Source organism: Globicephala melas, chromosome 8 (assembly GCF_963455315.2).
Source record: "Globicephala melas chromosome 8, mGloMel1.2, whole genome shotgun sequence".
Taxonomy (NCBI): Eukaryota; Metazoa; Chordata; class Mammalia; order Artiodactyla; family Delphinidae; genus Globicephala; species Globicephala melas.
This window is the reverse complement of record NC_083321.1, coordinates 64466953-64483377: the sequence shown is the minus strand read 5'-3', so window position 1 is coordinate 64483377 and position 16425 is coordinate 64466953. Positions and strand designations below refer to the sequence as shown.

General features: G+C 40.3%; 1 protein-coding gene and 1 long non-coding RNA gene across 7 annotated transcripts in view; one reads left to right on the top strand and one right to left on the bottom strand.

The window, feature by feature from the left end:
- LOC115841685 (uncharacterized) overlaps nucleotides 1-10843 on the bottom strand; it is a 256481-nt gene extending 245638 nt beyond the window's left edge. Inside the window, exons 1-2 of the long non-coding RNA XR_009564941.2 lie at nucleotides 10655-10843; nucleotides 3513-3563 (exon numbers count right to left, since the gene is read on the bottom strand). This is a non-coding gene — a long non-coding RNA (uncharacterized lncRNA). The remainder of the gene's footprint in view (nucleotides 1-3512; nucleotides 3564-10654) is intronic.
- The window catches only part of GRM5 (glutamate metabotropic receptor 5), a 549516-nt gene extending 535943 nt beyond the window's left edge, over nucleotides 1-13573 (top strand). For all 6 annotated transcript variants that reach the window (XM_030835853.2, XM_060303882.1, XM_060303883.1 and 3 more), the window contains one exon: nucleotides 10677-13573. In XM_030835853.2, coding sequence (XP_030691713.1) covers nucleotides 10677-11565 — 889 coding nt within the window. In that variant the 3' untranslated portion in view covers nucleotides 11566-13573. The remainder of the gene's footprint in view (nucleotides 1-10676) is intronic.
- The last annotated feature ends 2852 nt before the right edge of the window (nucleotides 13574-16425 follow it).

The following is a 16425-nucleotide window of genomic DNA, read 5'->3' as shown; positions in this document are numbered from 1 at the left end:
GGATCAGGTGGCAGTCTGTTTTCAATTTTTTAAGGAACTTCCATACTGTTTTCCCCAGATGTTGCAAAATTTTGCATTTTGCACAAAGGTTCCAATTTCTCCACATCCTCACCAACACTTGTTATCCTTTGTGAGTTTTTTTGATTAATAGTTATCCTCACAGGTGTGAAGTGATAATACTGTAATGTACACTAAAAAATTTAAGAGGGTAGGTCTCATTTTAAGTGTCTTGCCATAATACAAGGAAGGAAGGAAGGAGGGAGGGAGGAAAGGAATGAAAAGATACATCGTGAAGCACGTGAAGCAACCCAAAGGGAATGGAACTGGAATCGACTTAGTGCCTCACATCTGTGGCATGGCCCATTTTACACAATAAGCAAAAATAATCCAAAAAATTGCTTTCTCAAATGAGGAGCTTTTTATACATAATAAGCATGTTAGTAGTAGATGTCCAACCAGGATTCAAAGCCTCGAAACCAGAGTACTCTTCATACCTCAGATTTAAGTTACATGCATTAGCTGAGGTGCTTTAACTAAGGTCAAAAGGAATATTTTGTCTAAACAGAAATCATTTTTCAGCAACCACTGTAAAATTCCAGGGACATTCTCTTATCCTACAGTCCCTCAGGAGTCATCTCTGCAATGTCCAGGTGAATGTTGACACAGAGCTTTGGAATTTATTATCAGGTCATTTTATGGACACAAACTTGGGTGTTGGCATTTCCCTTGCTGCTCCACAAAGGTATGTCTTGTCAGCCCTTTGGTTCAGTGTGTATCTTGGCCCTCACCACAGAGACAATATTGCTTGGTGGCAGTGATCTGGATTTAGGGTCATATTTGAGGCACTGTTCTGCCTTTTGAGTTAGACAACTTAGTTAAGTTCCATAAACCTCAGTTTTTGCATCTATAATACAGGTTAATAATACCTGTCTATACCAAGCACTCAAGGTGAAAGAATTTACTTCATTTGCTTGACACTCCCAGCCTACCTACTCTGCATCAGGTACCATATTAAACACAGGAGATGCATGTAGTTGCTGCCCTTGGAGTGTTCCAAGTTTTGTGCAGGAACAGACCTATAAATATGTCATTAGAAGTGCTATATCAAACAGCTGTTGTGAAGGTCAAATATAATAATACAGGTGAAAACACCTTGTGAGGTAGAAAGTTCTATTCAAACGGCAGTTACTACCATTCCAAGACTCTCCTTTGCCATCAATCCCAATCCCATGTTTTAGTCAAGGTTTAAATCAAGCTGGATTCTTCCACAAAGTCTTCCTGGAAGCTTCAGCCCACAGGCACGAAACAGCTGTGTCTTCTTTTTTTTTTTTAATTTATGTATATTTTTATTTTTTTGGCTGTGTTGGGTCTTCGTTTCTGTGCGAGGGCTTTCTCTAGTTGTGGCAAGCGGGGGCCACTCTTCATCGCGGTGTGCGGGCCTCTCACTATCGTGGCCTCTTGTTGCGGAGCACAGGCTCCAGAAGCGCAGGCTCAGTAGTTGTGGCTCACGGGCCCAGTTGCTCCGCGGCATGTGGGATCTTCCCAGACCAGGTCTTGAACCCGTGTTCCCTGCATTGGCAGGCAGATTCTCAACCACTGCACCACCAGGGAAGCTAGCTGTGTCTTCTTTTGTTCTTTCTTTACTCACTTGCAATCTGGGCATTACAGTGATGGCTGGGGGAAAAAAATCATTTCCTGTTTTGGGGGAAAAAAATCATTTCCTATTTTGGAAAAAAAAATCTTCTAATCTTAGTTGAAGCACCTCAACTAAACCTAGAACTTATATCTCAGTATGAGGAGTTTAGTTTTGAGTCTTACTGAATTATGGATCGAAAGAAATAGCTTAATTTGAGAAAGAAAACTCTGTGATGATCCAACAAACTGCCTCTGCTTGGCACACGCTCCTGCATGCCCTTCGTTAGGTGCTTCCTCTTTATAAGAACTTGGGGGAAGTAGCAGCAATCCTAGACCATCAGGCACTTTAATAACCCACCCTGATTGGCCATGGAACATTCTGAAAAGGGCTCCGCTGCTGTTAGACCAAAGGTAAGTTAAAATAGGGCTGAATGGTTCTCCTCCCGCTAGGATTTTATTAGGGACTAAATGCCTACTAAGAGATGTCCTCTGAGGGAATTATCTTAGAAGCATGCAGCCACTACTCCCGCTCCAGCTACTTAAAAGAGAGGTGAAAGTCCACCACGGGGTTGTTGGAAGGGTTTCACAGGGTTAAACACATGGCATTAGTTTCTTGGCCGTATATGCGAGATGTATATTAACTGGATCTTGTTTATCCATGTTATGTTAACATTCCCCAGGCTTTAAGGCCTCGGTAACCTCCACTTTATTTGCAAATCCTTCCCTGAAACTTCTTTCCCCCATGAGCAACCCTTGCTCTGAATTCCTCTAATACCAACAAGAAAAACCCAAAGCGCAAGGACAAATGTCTTTTTTTCACAATGGTTTTCATATCAATATGTTCCTTTCCATCCTCATTTTGGCCACAACTGTTAGCATCTTACACTGTATCCCTGCACTATTAAATGAAGCTCTTAAATCTACTCTGGGTACCACTACTGCTTGTGTCAAATCTTCTTGGTTCCTCATTGCCTGAAGGACTAATTAACTTAAATGTTAATTAGGCTTGAATGTCTTCCTGAAGTAGGACCAGGACTGGGGCCAGACAAGGAATAAGGTCAATGGATGAAGCTGTGGTGAAGGTTTAAAGAAGATTATGGCATATACGGTTCCTGAGTTCAACTGTTTTTGTTGAGCTCGAGAAAGATGATCAAATACATAAAATATTAAATAACAACAGAGAATTCTTACAGTTGAAGAATAACAAAGTGATGGGTACTTCTTGATATATTCATTTATTGATTGATCGAGCATGTAGATGACATGTGCATCTAATAATCAGAGCATCTTTCTGGTCTAACATATTAGACCACCCATTTATTCCAGACACTAATAAGAAGTCCAACGCTGATTACTAATGAGTTATTAAAATAGCAAAAGAAAGTATTGGGTTGGCCAAAAAGTTCGTCCGGGTTTTCCTGTGTGATGTTTCAGAAAACCTGAACGAACTTTTTGGCCAATCCAATAGAAGAAAGAAGACTCTTGTAGGTCAGGGGTGGCCAGGAAGAATTTTTACAGCAGACAAAAAAGTCTAAACTCTACCTTCTGATGCTTTAACTTCTTACTCTATACCTACACAGTCAAACTGGACTACTGGTTATTTCCTGGAAAATTCTTTGTGGATTCCTGGACTTCTGTCACTGCTATCCTTCCTGGAGAGCAATTCTTAGCACTCTCTTTTTGGATTTTGCCATAACCTACTAATTATTCAAGGCCTAGGTGCAATCTGCTCCTGTAGGCAGGCAACATTCCCTGGCCAACCCCCTCCCACTAGAAATGATTTCTTCTTGTGAAGGTTTGAATCCCTTGTGATCCGTCCCCTCTAAGAACTCAATGAACTGACTGCTTGTTCCCATGCTCCACCATCTCTCACTCACCTCATGTTTAGCATCCTTCCTCCTGGCCATCTGCTTCCTCATTTCAAGGTCCTAGGTAAAAGGAAAACAACCTCTATCAGAATACTGTAATTCATATTGCTAGCCTTCTTCTGTATGTTCTCTTGAAATCAATTATACCCTCTTTGAGGGAAGTCTCTTACATCAGTAACTCTCAGCCGCAATATCAAAAAGCACCGATGAATCAAAATCATTGGCAAATGATTACAAATCACTTACTACCAATATTAGATGAAATACCAAAATTTTCAAAATAGTGCAGATTTAAGATTATCCCTGAAATTACACCACTCTCATTTACTGGTATTCCAAAATAAGTCAGAGAGAAAATAAGTGTGCTATACACAGGACAACTGTCTTCTGTTGAATCACAACATGAAAAAAAAAGGCTGAAACTGCCTTATAATATTAACGTATATGGCTGTAAGCTTCAAGGGCCTTCATCATCAAGGCATCCAGTCATCATCCTTGACAAATATAGTTGCTCAATCAACCTGTGCTCTTTGAGTTAGCAACCAAAGAGAGATGCAGGGTGTTTTCTTGAGACTGCAAAATATATTGCAGTGTCAAGATTAAGAAGTAAAGCAGGGCTTCCCTGGTGGCGCAGAGGTTGGGAGTCCGCCTGCCGATGCAGGGGACACGGGTTCGTGCCCCGGTCCGGGAGGATCCCACGTGCCGCGGAGCGGCTGGGCCCGTGAGCCACGGCCGCTGAGCCTGCGCGTCCGGAGCCTGTGCTCCGCAGCGGGAGAGGCCACAACAGTGAGAGGCCCGCGTACCGCAAAAAAAAAAAAAAAAAAAAAAAAAAAAAAGAAGTAAAGCAATACAGGGTAAGAGAGAATATAAATCAAATTACTACTAACTTATCTACTTAAACACACATACCATCACAGATAACATCTGAGGCTCTCTGCCATGGAATAAGGAGAGCTCACTTCAAAAAACAAATATGGACAGTGTACTGTCATGGAAAATGGAATTGAAAATCATGACATGGTATTAGTCCCCGCTTTGTCATTTTCTGTGTAACCCTGGGTAAATCACCTATTCTGAGTCTCGGTTTTCTCATTTTTGGAAGGAGGATAAACACTTTGATCCTATCAACCTCTGATAATCAGTGCTCCTAAAAGTGCTTTATAAAGCACTATGAAAACAGGTGGTATTGCTTTGATTATTATGCCTCCATCAGGTAATTTAGTCCTTGACTTCATTTCCATTACCCAAGTGTTTTTCTCTATATGTGCATCTCTAATGCATACATCATCCTGGCCATTTAAATTGTTTTTGACAGCAGAATAGCTATTTACATCCATTTATGCTATAAGTGGGTAAATTTATATAGATGATTCTGCCATTTTCTTATATATTACGGTGTGTTTTTCAGTGTAATTGTCAAAATCAAGATGTCAGGTTTTAGGCAAGGCTCAGAAAGAAATTCTCCCACCTAATTTAGAATGCCTGAATATAAACAATATCAGATTCCTCAGTATTTTTTAAAACTATATTTCCATATTTTGTAGTTCAAAACAAATTACTGAAAGCAAACTAGACTGATTTATAAAATTTTAAGATAAAGCAGAAACTAACACACCCCTGTAAAACAATTATACTCCAATAAAGATGTTAAAAAATTTTTAAAAATTAAAAATAAAAGTTTAAGAAAATGTGCAGAAAATGGAACTGCAATTGCAAATTTTCTGCTTATAATATTCTTACTTCATAAAATTATTTTATTGACCTAATATTGTCTGATGTCATTCCAAAGACATATTTGCTAATGATGTTACAAGGTTTTTGTATTTTTTAAATACATTTTTGTATTAGGAAGCTCATAACCTTACTATACCTCTCTCCTGGCTACCCCTTAACTCAAAATCACAAAAAAAGAGAGGTTTAGTAATGAAGATAACTTTTTCATAAAAATAATTTTTTGATTTTCAGAGGATACATTTGATTTTTCTTATGCCCTGAAACTATGCAACTTAGGAAAGTATTAATAAACAATGTAATGTAACAAAAGGAGGATAAGGGCCTAGTTTTTTTTTTTAATTCAGTGAAATATTCTGAGAATCTTAATTGCTTATATGCCATTAATAAAACCCTAAACGAGTTCTGAGGGAAAAAAATCACACAGATCATTCAACAGCCATTTAAAATGAACACAAAAATTCTAAATCCCTGGAGTTTTTTGACAGTCAAACTCTCTCTCTTTACTAACATTTGCTTCCTAACGATGGTGCGCCATGGCAGTATGCTCTAATGCCTGCAGGTTTTGGGGATGAGTAGAGAAATTGGGAGAGGTCATTGAGCTGACATTTGGAGCCTGCTTGAAATGAATAAGTTAGTTAAGTGTCCCATGTGGAAGAGAAGAGGGAGAACAAACTTCTGAGAATAAAGGTAGAAGGTGTCATTTTGGCAAACCCAAAATCTAAACAAAAAGCAAACAAACAAAAAAGCCTAACCCTCTAATAATCTTTCTTACTGAAAGGCTGAATTTTGTGGTTTTTGTTTTTCCAGAAATAAAGAGCAAATCATCATAAAAATGAGAACACTAGACTACATAGTATTATATATGGCAAAAGGGCTGATTGGTGCCTGCAAAGACCAAGGTTTTTCTGTTGTTTTGTTCTCTTTTGTTTGGCCAGTTTGTCCTCCTTCCCAGATGTAGCAGACCATTGGTTCTGTCTCTCCCTCCAATCTTCTTTCCTCTTCCCCCTTTTCTAATGCCCAAAATATTAGCTGGGGAAGATGAAGTGCTGTAGACAGGTAAGGAAAAGTTTGTTCCTTTTTCTTACCTCAGGCCCTAGGACAAATGTATAATCCTGATGTTTAAAAAAAAAAAAAATTATCAGCCTAAATACTAATAAACAACATTTTACCTCCATTGAATGGAAAGTTTGATGGTGATAACCCCTTGCAGAGGTGCTATGCTTTATAAAACACCCTAATGTATATTACTCGTTTGGTTCCTCCCAGAAATCACGTGAGGTCAGAAAGGGTGGTTCACTTCTATTTTTTACCTTATAATAAGCAAAGAGGTTCAAAGGTATTAAGTGACTTGCCCAACATCAGTCATGGCCAGATCTTGGAGCCACATTCTGGGTCCCCTGCTGGTAACTGCCTCAAAAAACTGTCACCACTGAGAAGTTTCACTAAAACAGATATATATGAACTACAAAAAAGAAATCAACACTTCCTTTGTGATTTTCATGATAGATATCAAGATCTGTCTTGTTGTACTTAGTTTATGAAATACCTTTTCATACATCCTTTTCAGTACACACTGAGTACTAATGATGACATTGAGTTATATAAGAAGTAGATGGATCCTCAAGACAAAAGAATTTCATTAATATTGAATGATTTTTAAAACTTAATTCTAACAAAAGTAATTAGTATGAATTTTTAAAAATGGAATGCATTTATCCACTCAATTATTAGCCAAAAAATATTATTGAGCAGGCAATGCACTGGGTATTGTGGATATAACAGGAAATGAAGAACCTTCTGTCTCTGCCTTCAAAACACTCCATCCAGCAGATGAGATGGACATACAACAAAGAGTTATTCAGTGCCTACGGCAGGGACAATGGGAATCTAACCCAGTCAGGAGTGGGGTCAGGAAAGCTTCCTTCAAGAAAAAGCAATTAAGGAAAAGTCAAAAAAAAAAAAAAAGATAGGAAGTACTTAGGTAAAAAAGAAGGAAAAGGCAGAGGAGGCGACTCAATGAAAGATCAGGAAGAAGTAAACTTTGGAAGTGGAATAATGTTAAATTTAGTGGAGGAGAGGTGGTCACCCAAGGTGACAGCATAGGGTGAGAAAAGACACGCCGCAGATAAAACCCCCTGTAACTCCAAAGCTGGGTACAATCGGTCAGGGTAAGAAGGAACAACCAGAAGTATGTTATGGCCTTACCATAAATATTTACTTTGCACTGAATTCTCTGTTCCTCAACCAAAGCTCAAAACAGCCTTGGGTACAGTCGGCCTTTCATATCCCCTGGGTATTAATTCCAGGAGCCCCAGCAGAGACCAAACGCCAAGCTGCTCAAATCCCTTACATAAACGGCATAGTACAATGAATACAGTCGGTCCTCGGTATCCTCAGGTTTCGCATCCGCAGATTCAACCATCATTAGACCTGACTGCTTTGAGTTGCATCCGCAGATGCGAAACCGCAGAGGGCCGACTGTAATATATTATTTTTGTTTCTTGAAACTTAGTATTCACACAGAATGCAAAAAATAACATCTTAGGTACCTTCTCCTTACCAGAACCTTTCACTTTCATTGTCTCATTTCATCTCCTCACAACAATCTTCACCAAATGATATACTATCCGCTTTTTTTTACTGAGGCTTAAGGAGATTATTATTTTCCAAGCGTCCAGAATGGCAGATCCAGAATTAGAATACAGATTTTAGGATCCTTCGTCCATTGCACTTTCCATACACCACACAACAGCCCTGTTGCCTTAAGAATCCTATTCATCCATCAAACGCTCATTAAGATCTCGCTGTAGGCCAGTGAACAAGGTAGATAAGGTCCCTGTCTTCATAGAAACTACATTCTATTGATAAACAGATTAACGTCTCTTGTAGGTCAGTTTTTTCTTAAGAATCTCCATTTGCTTTGGAGAAAAAAATATTCCATGACCCAAGAAATGAAATGAAGTGCTCAGATTTGGACTCCATGACTCTGGTGTGTCCTCTGTCCATTTCCATTGTTATTCAGATTGTCCGGTGCACTCTCTCCCAAGTGGCCACAGACCCTGTGACACTGTGAGCAAAGACATGGCCAGGAAAGATGGCAGTACTTTGTACAGATTGCTTGGTTAGGACAGTTTCCTTATCCCACATTGAAAACCCAAAGGTTTTTTAATCTGCTCTCATGTTTTGGAGCCCGGCTACATATGATTCCAATGACTGTCACTGTTAAAGTTATGTTCCATCAAAACCTCTCTGTGCTGGGAGCAAAAACTTTCCTAGAGCTTGGTAGAATGAATCCAGTTATACTTCTAGTTTCTAGCCCATGCTTTGTGTCAAAAGTGGCCTCAGCTACCTGAAAAACTAATTGTCCCTCCGTACATGTCTGTTTCTTATCTTGCCAGTAGGAGAGAAATGGGGTTGTCGGCAACCATCCTCCCAATCAAATCCCATAAATCATCTGGCCCATTTCTTCTGTGCCATGTTCCAGAAGTTAGTGGACACTTGGGAAAAAGAAAAGTAATGCACTGAAAACATAAAGGGTGGCAGGTCAGGTTAATGCAAAAACATAAAAACAAACCCTGAAACTCTCTGGGAAGGAAGTTAACAGGTTGGCAGGGTCCCTTCTGCTGTGCTGAGAATGCACAGCAACCTCCAAACCTGGAAATAATTTGTTCATTATTTGCAGGAAAAGGGGTGAGGGTGGAGGACATTTCACATTCAAGAATTCTGAAGGACACCAGGTTGCAATACACTGGGTATATTAAATGGAATGAGATTTCAGTGCAAGGAGCAAAGAAAGGAAGACCACAAAGTGGAAAGGGACAGATGAAGACATGGGGAGCAGTGTGGGAAAGAGGCAGGAAGCATGTTGTTATAGGGGCTGCAGAAACAGTGGTCCTTTATCAAGGGAGTGGACATCTCAAGCAAAAGAGAATCTCGAAGTTGCAGTTGGCAGTCCCAAGGCAGGTGGGCTCCAAACACAATTCAGTCCCTTGTCTGATAAAGGCGGGTCAGCCCTCCAGCAAGGAGGCCAAGGGAGCAATGGGAAGCCAGGGAGAAAGGATAACTTCTTGTTAGAACTTCTCAGTTTGTGAAACACCTGCTGCAGAATCACTTTAGGGAGCAGGGGGCTGAGTGCCTGTAAAATGCATAGATCCGTGGAACCCAATCTGGACAATCAGAATCTCCTGGGGTTCACCAGGGTATTTGACAAATACCCCAGGTGAGTCCTATGCACAATTAAGTTTAATAGCCACCAGCTGAGATGATAAAATTGGGTGGTCAAAGCCTTTGTTCAGAGACTGCCCAAGGCTATCTCTTGGTCACAGCACCTGGAACAGAGCTGTCTGGATGTAGCAGAGCCCCTAGTTACAGAGATCTTGTATTCCTTTGTGGGAAATCACCCCAGGATCTCTCCATATAAGATCCCTGAAGGTCAGAGCACATCACCTGACCATAGGTGAGGCTCTCGATAGTTTGTGGTTCCAGGTAAGGAAGGCACAGTCAGGCTCTGAGGCTGAGGCATCAGCCTCATTAGATTCTTTCTTCACCAGACCAGATTTCAGTTCCCAGAGTACAGATGAAAAAGGACTACTTGGGGAAAAGAAGAGGGAGAAAGATCCTAAGAAACCATGTCAGTCAGACAACACTCATCGAGACCCTAATTCGAAACTATAAGCTAGGTGCCAAAGGCAGGAACACTGCATGCTCCCTCACAGAATTGTTATTCAAGTTTTAGGCCTTAAAATAAACGCGTGAGGAAATTTCTACCAAGTAGAAGAGTTCTAATTAATTACAAATTAGTATATGTGTTCACTGAATTTGTATCTTCCACCAGATAAGCCAGACTAAGTACAAACATGTTCAAAGTCAGGAGTTCTTACAGAAATCCCTAGTTAAATGCACCAACCATGGGCGTGCAGAATAAAAACTGAATTGGAACCACTATCTACTTCCTGGTAACCCCTGACTCCTACCCCTTCCCTGCCCTCTGATCACTGGGTTGAGCTGAGGTCCTAGTTCTGTTTCCTTTCAGAGGTTGCCCACTTTGGGAAGCCCGTGCCCTGTCACCGGAACGTCTGCACACAACCACAATACTGCAAGCCCTAGCTTCTAGGTCTGCAGCCTAACCAGCTGTTGCAATCACGAGTGGTCTCAGAACTACTGCAGAATCCCCATACACAGCCCTTTATCCACACTAATATCCCCTTTGACACACTTCCGTGGTCATGATGAACGGAAGACCAGATACAAGAAAGGAGCCTTTCACTCAAGCAAGCAAAAGCCACGTCCAAGATCTCTTTCCCTGGTGTCCTTTGATGCCCCATTTCCCGAGAAAACAAGAAAAGCCCTCCCCAGTCCGAGTCCCACGGCCGCCCACCACCGGGGAAGCCCTCCCGTCCGGGGCCTCGCGGAGTCACCTCGTCTCTCTTCTCTCCGCAGCTCCAATGGAAAATCTGTCACGTGGGCGCAGAACGAGAAGAGTAGCCGGGGGCAGCACCTGTGGCAGCGGCTGTCCATCCACATCAACAAGAAGGAGAACCCCAACCAAACTGCCGTCATCAAGCCCTTCCCCAAGAGCACGGAGAGCCGCGGCCTGTGCGCGGGCGGCGCGGGCAGCGGCGCGGGCGCGGGCGGCGCAGGCGCGGGAGGAGGCGGGCCCGAGCCCCCGGACGCCGGCCCCAAGGCTTTGTACGACGTGGTGGAGGCCGAGGAGCACTTCCCCGCGCCCGCGCGCCCGCGCTCGCCGTCGCCCATCAGCACGCTGAGCCAGCGCGCGGGCTCGGCCGGCCGCACGGACGACGACTTGCCGTCGCTGCACTCGGAGCCCGCGGCGCGCAGCAGCTCGTCTCAGGGCTCGCTCATGGAGCAGATCAGCAGCGTGGTGACCCGCTTCACTGCCAACATCAGCGAGCTCAACTCCATGATGCTGTCCACCGCCGCTCCCGGCCCCGGCGCGGGCGCCCCGCTCTGTTCGTCCTACCTGATCCCCAAAGAGATCCAGCTGCCCACCACCATGACCACGTTCGCCGAGATCCAGCCGCTGCCCGCCATTGAGATCACCGGTGGCGCGCAGCCCGCGGCCGCGGCCCCGCCGGCTGGGGGCGCTGCCCGGGAGCCCCCGGCGGCCGGGCCCGAGGCTGCGGCCGGCAAGCCGGACCTGGAGGAGTTGGTGGCTCTCACCCCGCCGTCCCCCTTCAGAGACTCGGTGGACTCGGGGAGTACCACTCCCAACTCGCCAGTGTCCGAGTCGGCCCTCTGTATCCCATCGTCTCCCAAATACGACACACTTATCATAAGAGATTACACTCAGAGCTCCTCGTCCTTGTGAATGTCCTTGGAAACCACGCTGGGTTCCCAAACGGAGCCGAGACCTCCGGTGTTCCCACAGACACAGTCGCCTGATTAAAACCCGAGGTGGAAGACGCCAAGTACACCTGTAATGGAAACAAGAGATTAATAGTGCTATTCAACATCAACCGACGAAGACACCAACTACAAATCTTTTGGCAGATCTTCTTCTAGTGGCCTTAGAAAACATGGGCTTTTAAGAAACACTGCTTCTGTTTTTGAGGGCTGACAAGGAGTCTGTTGAAACAGTTACATACTAAGTGCTTTGCTCTAGGGAAGCAATGAGTGTGAAACAGCGTAATGGAGGGGAAAAGGCATAGTTAATAAGCAACTGTAAAAAAATATGTTTTGTTTGTTTACGTTAATTCTTTTCCCAGAAGATTCTTTGATTCACCAAACATGAATGTACATTTTCTAACAAACTCAAAATCTGGGACCAAAACGTCAACTTTTCTCTTCCTCTTTTTTTTTTTTTTTTTTTCGTTTTTTCTTTCCTTTAAAGACCTTGGAAAGCAGTACTTGGGCCCAGTATTTACTGAGGCCTTGACGTGAGTGTGTCCCATACACAACACACAACTGTATGAAGAGGGCTGCGCTGATGTATGTAGGGCTTTTACCAGACTTTCCTCTCCAATTTGGTTGTGACATCCTCTTCCAAAAGCCTGCATCTTGGATTCCACCTAGTTATTTCCATTCACCTCCATTAACTAAGAAAACCAGTGGAAGATTTCTTGACTATTTCACCATGTTGCCAATCAATACTGGAGTAGCAAAAAATATTTTCTGGAATACTGTTTTGTAATTCCCTCACTGGGGTGCGTTGTGTAGCTGGAAATTCTCTTTATAATAATAATAATTCTTGAGCTCCAGCTTGGCTATCTCTTTCATGAAATGTGGCCACTCCTCATTATGAATGCATTGCCAGCTAAAATATTTAAAGTACGCATTTGGGCTTCTTCATTCCTTTCTTTTGAAAACCTGATGCACAAAGAGCTCCTCTGTTCTTTTCAAGTCCCACCACTGGAAGAACGGTCCATAGACCCAATGAAGACATTGTCATGATTGGAGGGACTGTTCAAAAAATTAACACAATCTTAATACACTGGAAATTTTAAACTGTGTCAAGTCGGCGTAGCAGAGATTTAGCTATGCCAGTGAGCAGTGATTTTAACTTTTCTTGGCTGCTTAAACAGGGCAGCTATGAACTATGACAAATGTAGATTTTTCAAAGCAATACAGAAAACTTAAACAGAGGAACCTTAAAGAATATAAACCACACAATCTTTCTTAGCCATTCCAAAAAGAGGCAAAGCAATTATTAATATTTTCCTTTTTAAAATAATTATTAATATAATTTTGTGCACTTCATACTGTCACTTTTTAAAAACTGCAGAAAAGAGATTTAAAGTTATAATAGAAATACCTGTGCTTTGATAGGCTCATACAGGTAGAATTCATAGCTCAAGACCTGCATCCACTGTCATCTCTTTCTTCCTCCCATTACAGCTATCCTCAGGTGCCAAATGTTTTTGATTTTTAAATAAGGATAGTAATAAAAGGAGGAGGTGTCCTATAAATTTAAAGTTCAGTTGACCCAGCCTTATACTAAAGATAGCCTTATGAAAAAGATTTGCTATGAGGCAGAAGTATATTTTTAGCAGAGAGAAAGATAAATAAAAACCTTTTTCCTTTAGCTCAATATCCTTATTTTGGTAAGTATTTTTTATCTCACATCTACTTAAAAAAAGAAATTGAGAAATGGAAATATATCCATTAACGTAATTTATTCCCCACTTTTAGAAGTTATAATAAATATACTGCTCCACTTTACTTTCCTGATAACTGTTCTTATATTAAATTATATTAAATCAAATCTCCCAATAGAAAACATTAAAAGCTAACATTAATTTACTAAAATATAAAATTTTTTAAATCAGACCTCCAATGACAATTTAAAAATAGCATCATCAGAGCCCTTCGATCCCAAATATTATAATGACTCTTGAAACAGTGAATCTAGCTAAGTTTTATGGTTTCATTGAAAGCAAATGTCTGCCTCTACTTTAAAAACAAATGTAAATATTTTGAGTATTAATATCCCTGGATTCTCATCAAAAGGGTGGCATTCACCTGGGGATTACTGTCTTGATTTAAGTATCAAAACCTTTCTAAGTATGCTCTATCTGAGTTTTAAAATTTTGTTTCATAAAACACTTACGTTGGTTTCCATTGTCTTCTTAAGTACAAGTTTCACTGTGTTGACCAATAGAAGAACATTTTTAAAACTTTCTCCATGATCAAATTCCTTTCTAATTTTTTAGTAACATATTTCTTTTAAAAGTACACTACCTTGTGAGAAAATCCGTTAGAAATTAAAATTTAATGCGAATAAATTGCCATCTGATAATTCCATATGAGCTAATAGTCAATTGTAATAAGAAAAATAATTTATTCAATTAGAGGAGAACAAGATGTATTTTTCAGTGTATTTATATAACCCTTTGCCACTTCATTCAATACATTGTATAATATATAATATTATTAGTAATGCATTCTTGGGATCTTTTATTTTGGAATGATGCTAACTCTGTCTCTTTGCCAATTCTAATACCAGGTTCCAAGTAATAAGTCTACAATACAAAGAGAACTGAATATTCATTCTAGGGCTAGGATATGAACTTCACAATTCATTTGAGTACCTATTTTCATTGAATTTCCTTGAAAACAGTCTGTTCCTGGTGCCCAGTGATAATTCAGTCAGGATCAGCATGACTAAAAGGAAGGGGAAAGTACAGTGGAATGCTAAGTTTCAGAAAAGTGACCCTAAAGGACAGTTTGGTCCCAGAATGAATAAAAGAAGATCTGGTTTGATCAAATTATACGGACTATCTAAGAAGTCCACCCTTCTTCTATTGTGGGAAAGAGTGGTGGCAGCCTGAGAAGACTGTATCTGCATTGGAAAGAACCAGAACCAACTCTCTGGGGTAGGGGTGGGGAGCAGAAAGGGAGTGTGGAAAGGAAAACGGTATGAGATTTGATTGAAGCAAAGAAAAAAACGAAACCCCCCCAATGTGCCAATCCTTGTTGGTAACAGTCTTTCCCAAGTTTCTGCTGTTACCAGCACGTGATCAGGTAGACTAGGCGCTATTTCTGACTGTCCATGAATTGTATAATGGCTCTGCTGCAGTTCTGTGACTTCCAAACCAGGAATTAAACACTTTTTAAGGAAAAAACATTTCCTGTGCTAGTCTCCCGGCAAAATGTACATGTTTTGGAGACTTCAAAGGTATTACCTGAGTTCACATTTAGCCACAGCTTATTAATAACCCTCAAGCTGTCAGAATCTCTATAGTTACCATTTACAATTTTATACTGTGAAAAAATACAGATCAGTGAAAAGCATAAAGATAAGTCGGAATTCACTTTAAAGAGGGTCTGAGGCCTGGCAGATGCTCTACTATCTCTTGAAGAACGAAGCATGTATAAAATAGTTGGCTGAATTTCACTGATCTTCCCAATGTGAACAAATATACTATGTATATTGTGTGTATTTCTAGAATTCAATGGCAGCTGCTGGTGGTGTTGTAATTAGAAATCTATATAGAATATAGATGTTTTAGAGAGATGGTGCCAATCCTAAAAGATTTGTGTGGGCTACAAGTGCTTGTACTTACTTTTTTCTGCACTTTAACTGATTTGGTTTTAAAATGATGTGCACATATCTGTCTTTTTTTCTGTTGTTGCAGCTTGTGCTATTAAAACGATAGAGAATGTTAAATTATTTTGATGTGAATTGCAAATGATTTTTTTCATAAAGTTTAACATTTTTATCAGCATTGTTTTGCTTTGTACTTGTATAAATGTATTTTATTTTAGTATTTTAAAATACACTTGCCTGTTTCTCAGTTGTCTAAATCATGTTAGAGCTGGTGTTTGTGAAGTCAGTTACTTTTTGAAATATATTAAAAAAAGAAACTATGATATGACTTTAAGATTCTTCCCCTTAAATGTTTAGATTGTTGTCTTAATAGTGTTTTCTATGACCCAAAGAGCCATACTATTAATTCATCTTAAATTCTGAATGATCTACACATTCGAGTTATGGGGTTTACAAAGCAGCATGTGGACAATAGATTAAAATGAAAATATAAACCAACCACAAACCAACCAGAGATGCTGTCCCCAGAGGCACCTATAAATACCTTTTAAGACATAAATAAATAGTTATATTAAAACAAGGAAGCATTAAAACAAGGAATATAAGTTCTTTTTGTGTCTGGAAATACCAATACAAATTATAGGTATAGTTCCACAATTATCTGTGTTGATAGATGTAACATCACAAGAATAATATAGATTATGCACATGTGTGTATATATATGTATGTATGTGTGTGTATATATATATATGTGTGTCTGTATATGTATATAAACACACACATCAATATAGATATTTTACTTTGAGTCCATCTGTATGTGTTTATATGCGTATGTATGTATGTATGTTTGTGTGTGTATGTGTGGGCATGTCTATATAATTTTGCCAGAAAAGAAAATTACTTGTCAAATCACTTTTTACTTTCATAGATTCTTAAGCAAATTTACACCCCCTGAAAACAACTTGGCTAAAACCTAAAAGCATAATGTAGACTATATGAATGATGTATGGAAGAGAAAATGTAAATTTTAAAATATAGCCTCTCTCTGCTTCCCTACATTGTATTATTTGTACACATTTAATATATATATACATATATTCTTATATAAGTTGATACAAACTATGTTTGAACTTTAAAAAGAAAGCCATTTTTTGGTCAAACTCTCTAATTCAGTGTCTTCTA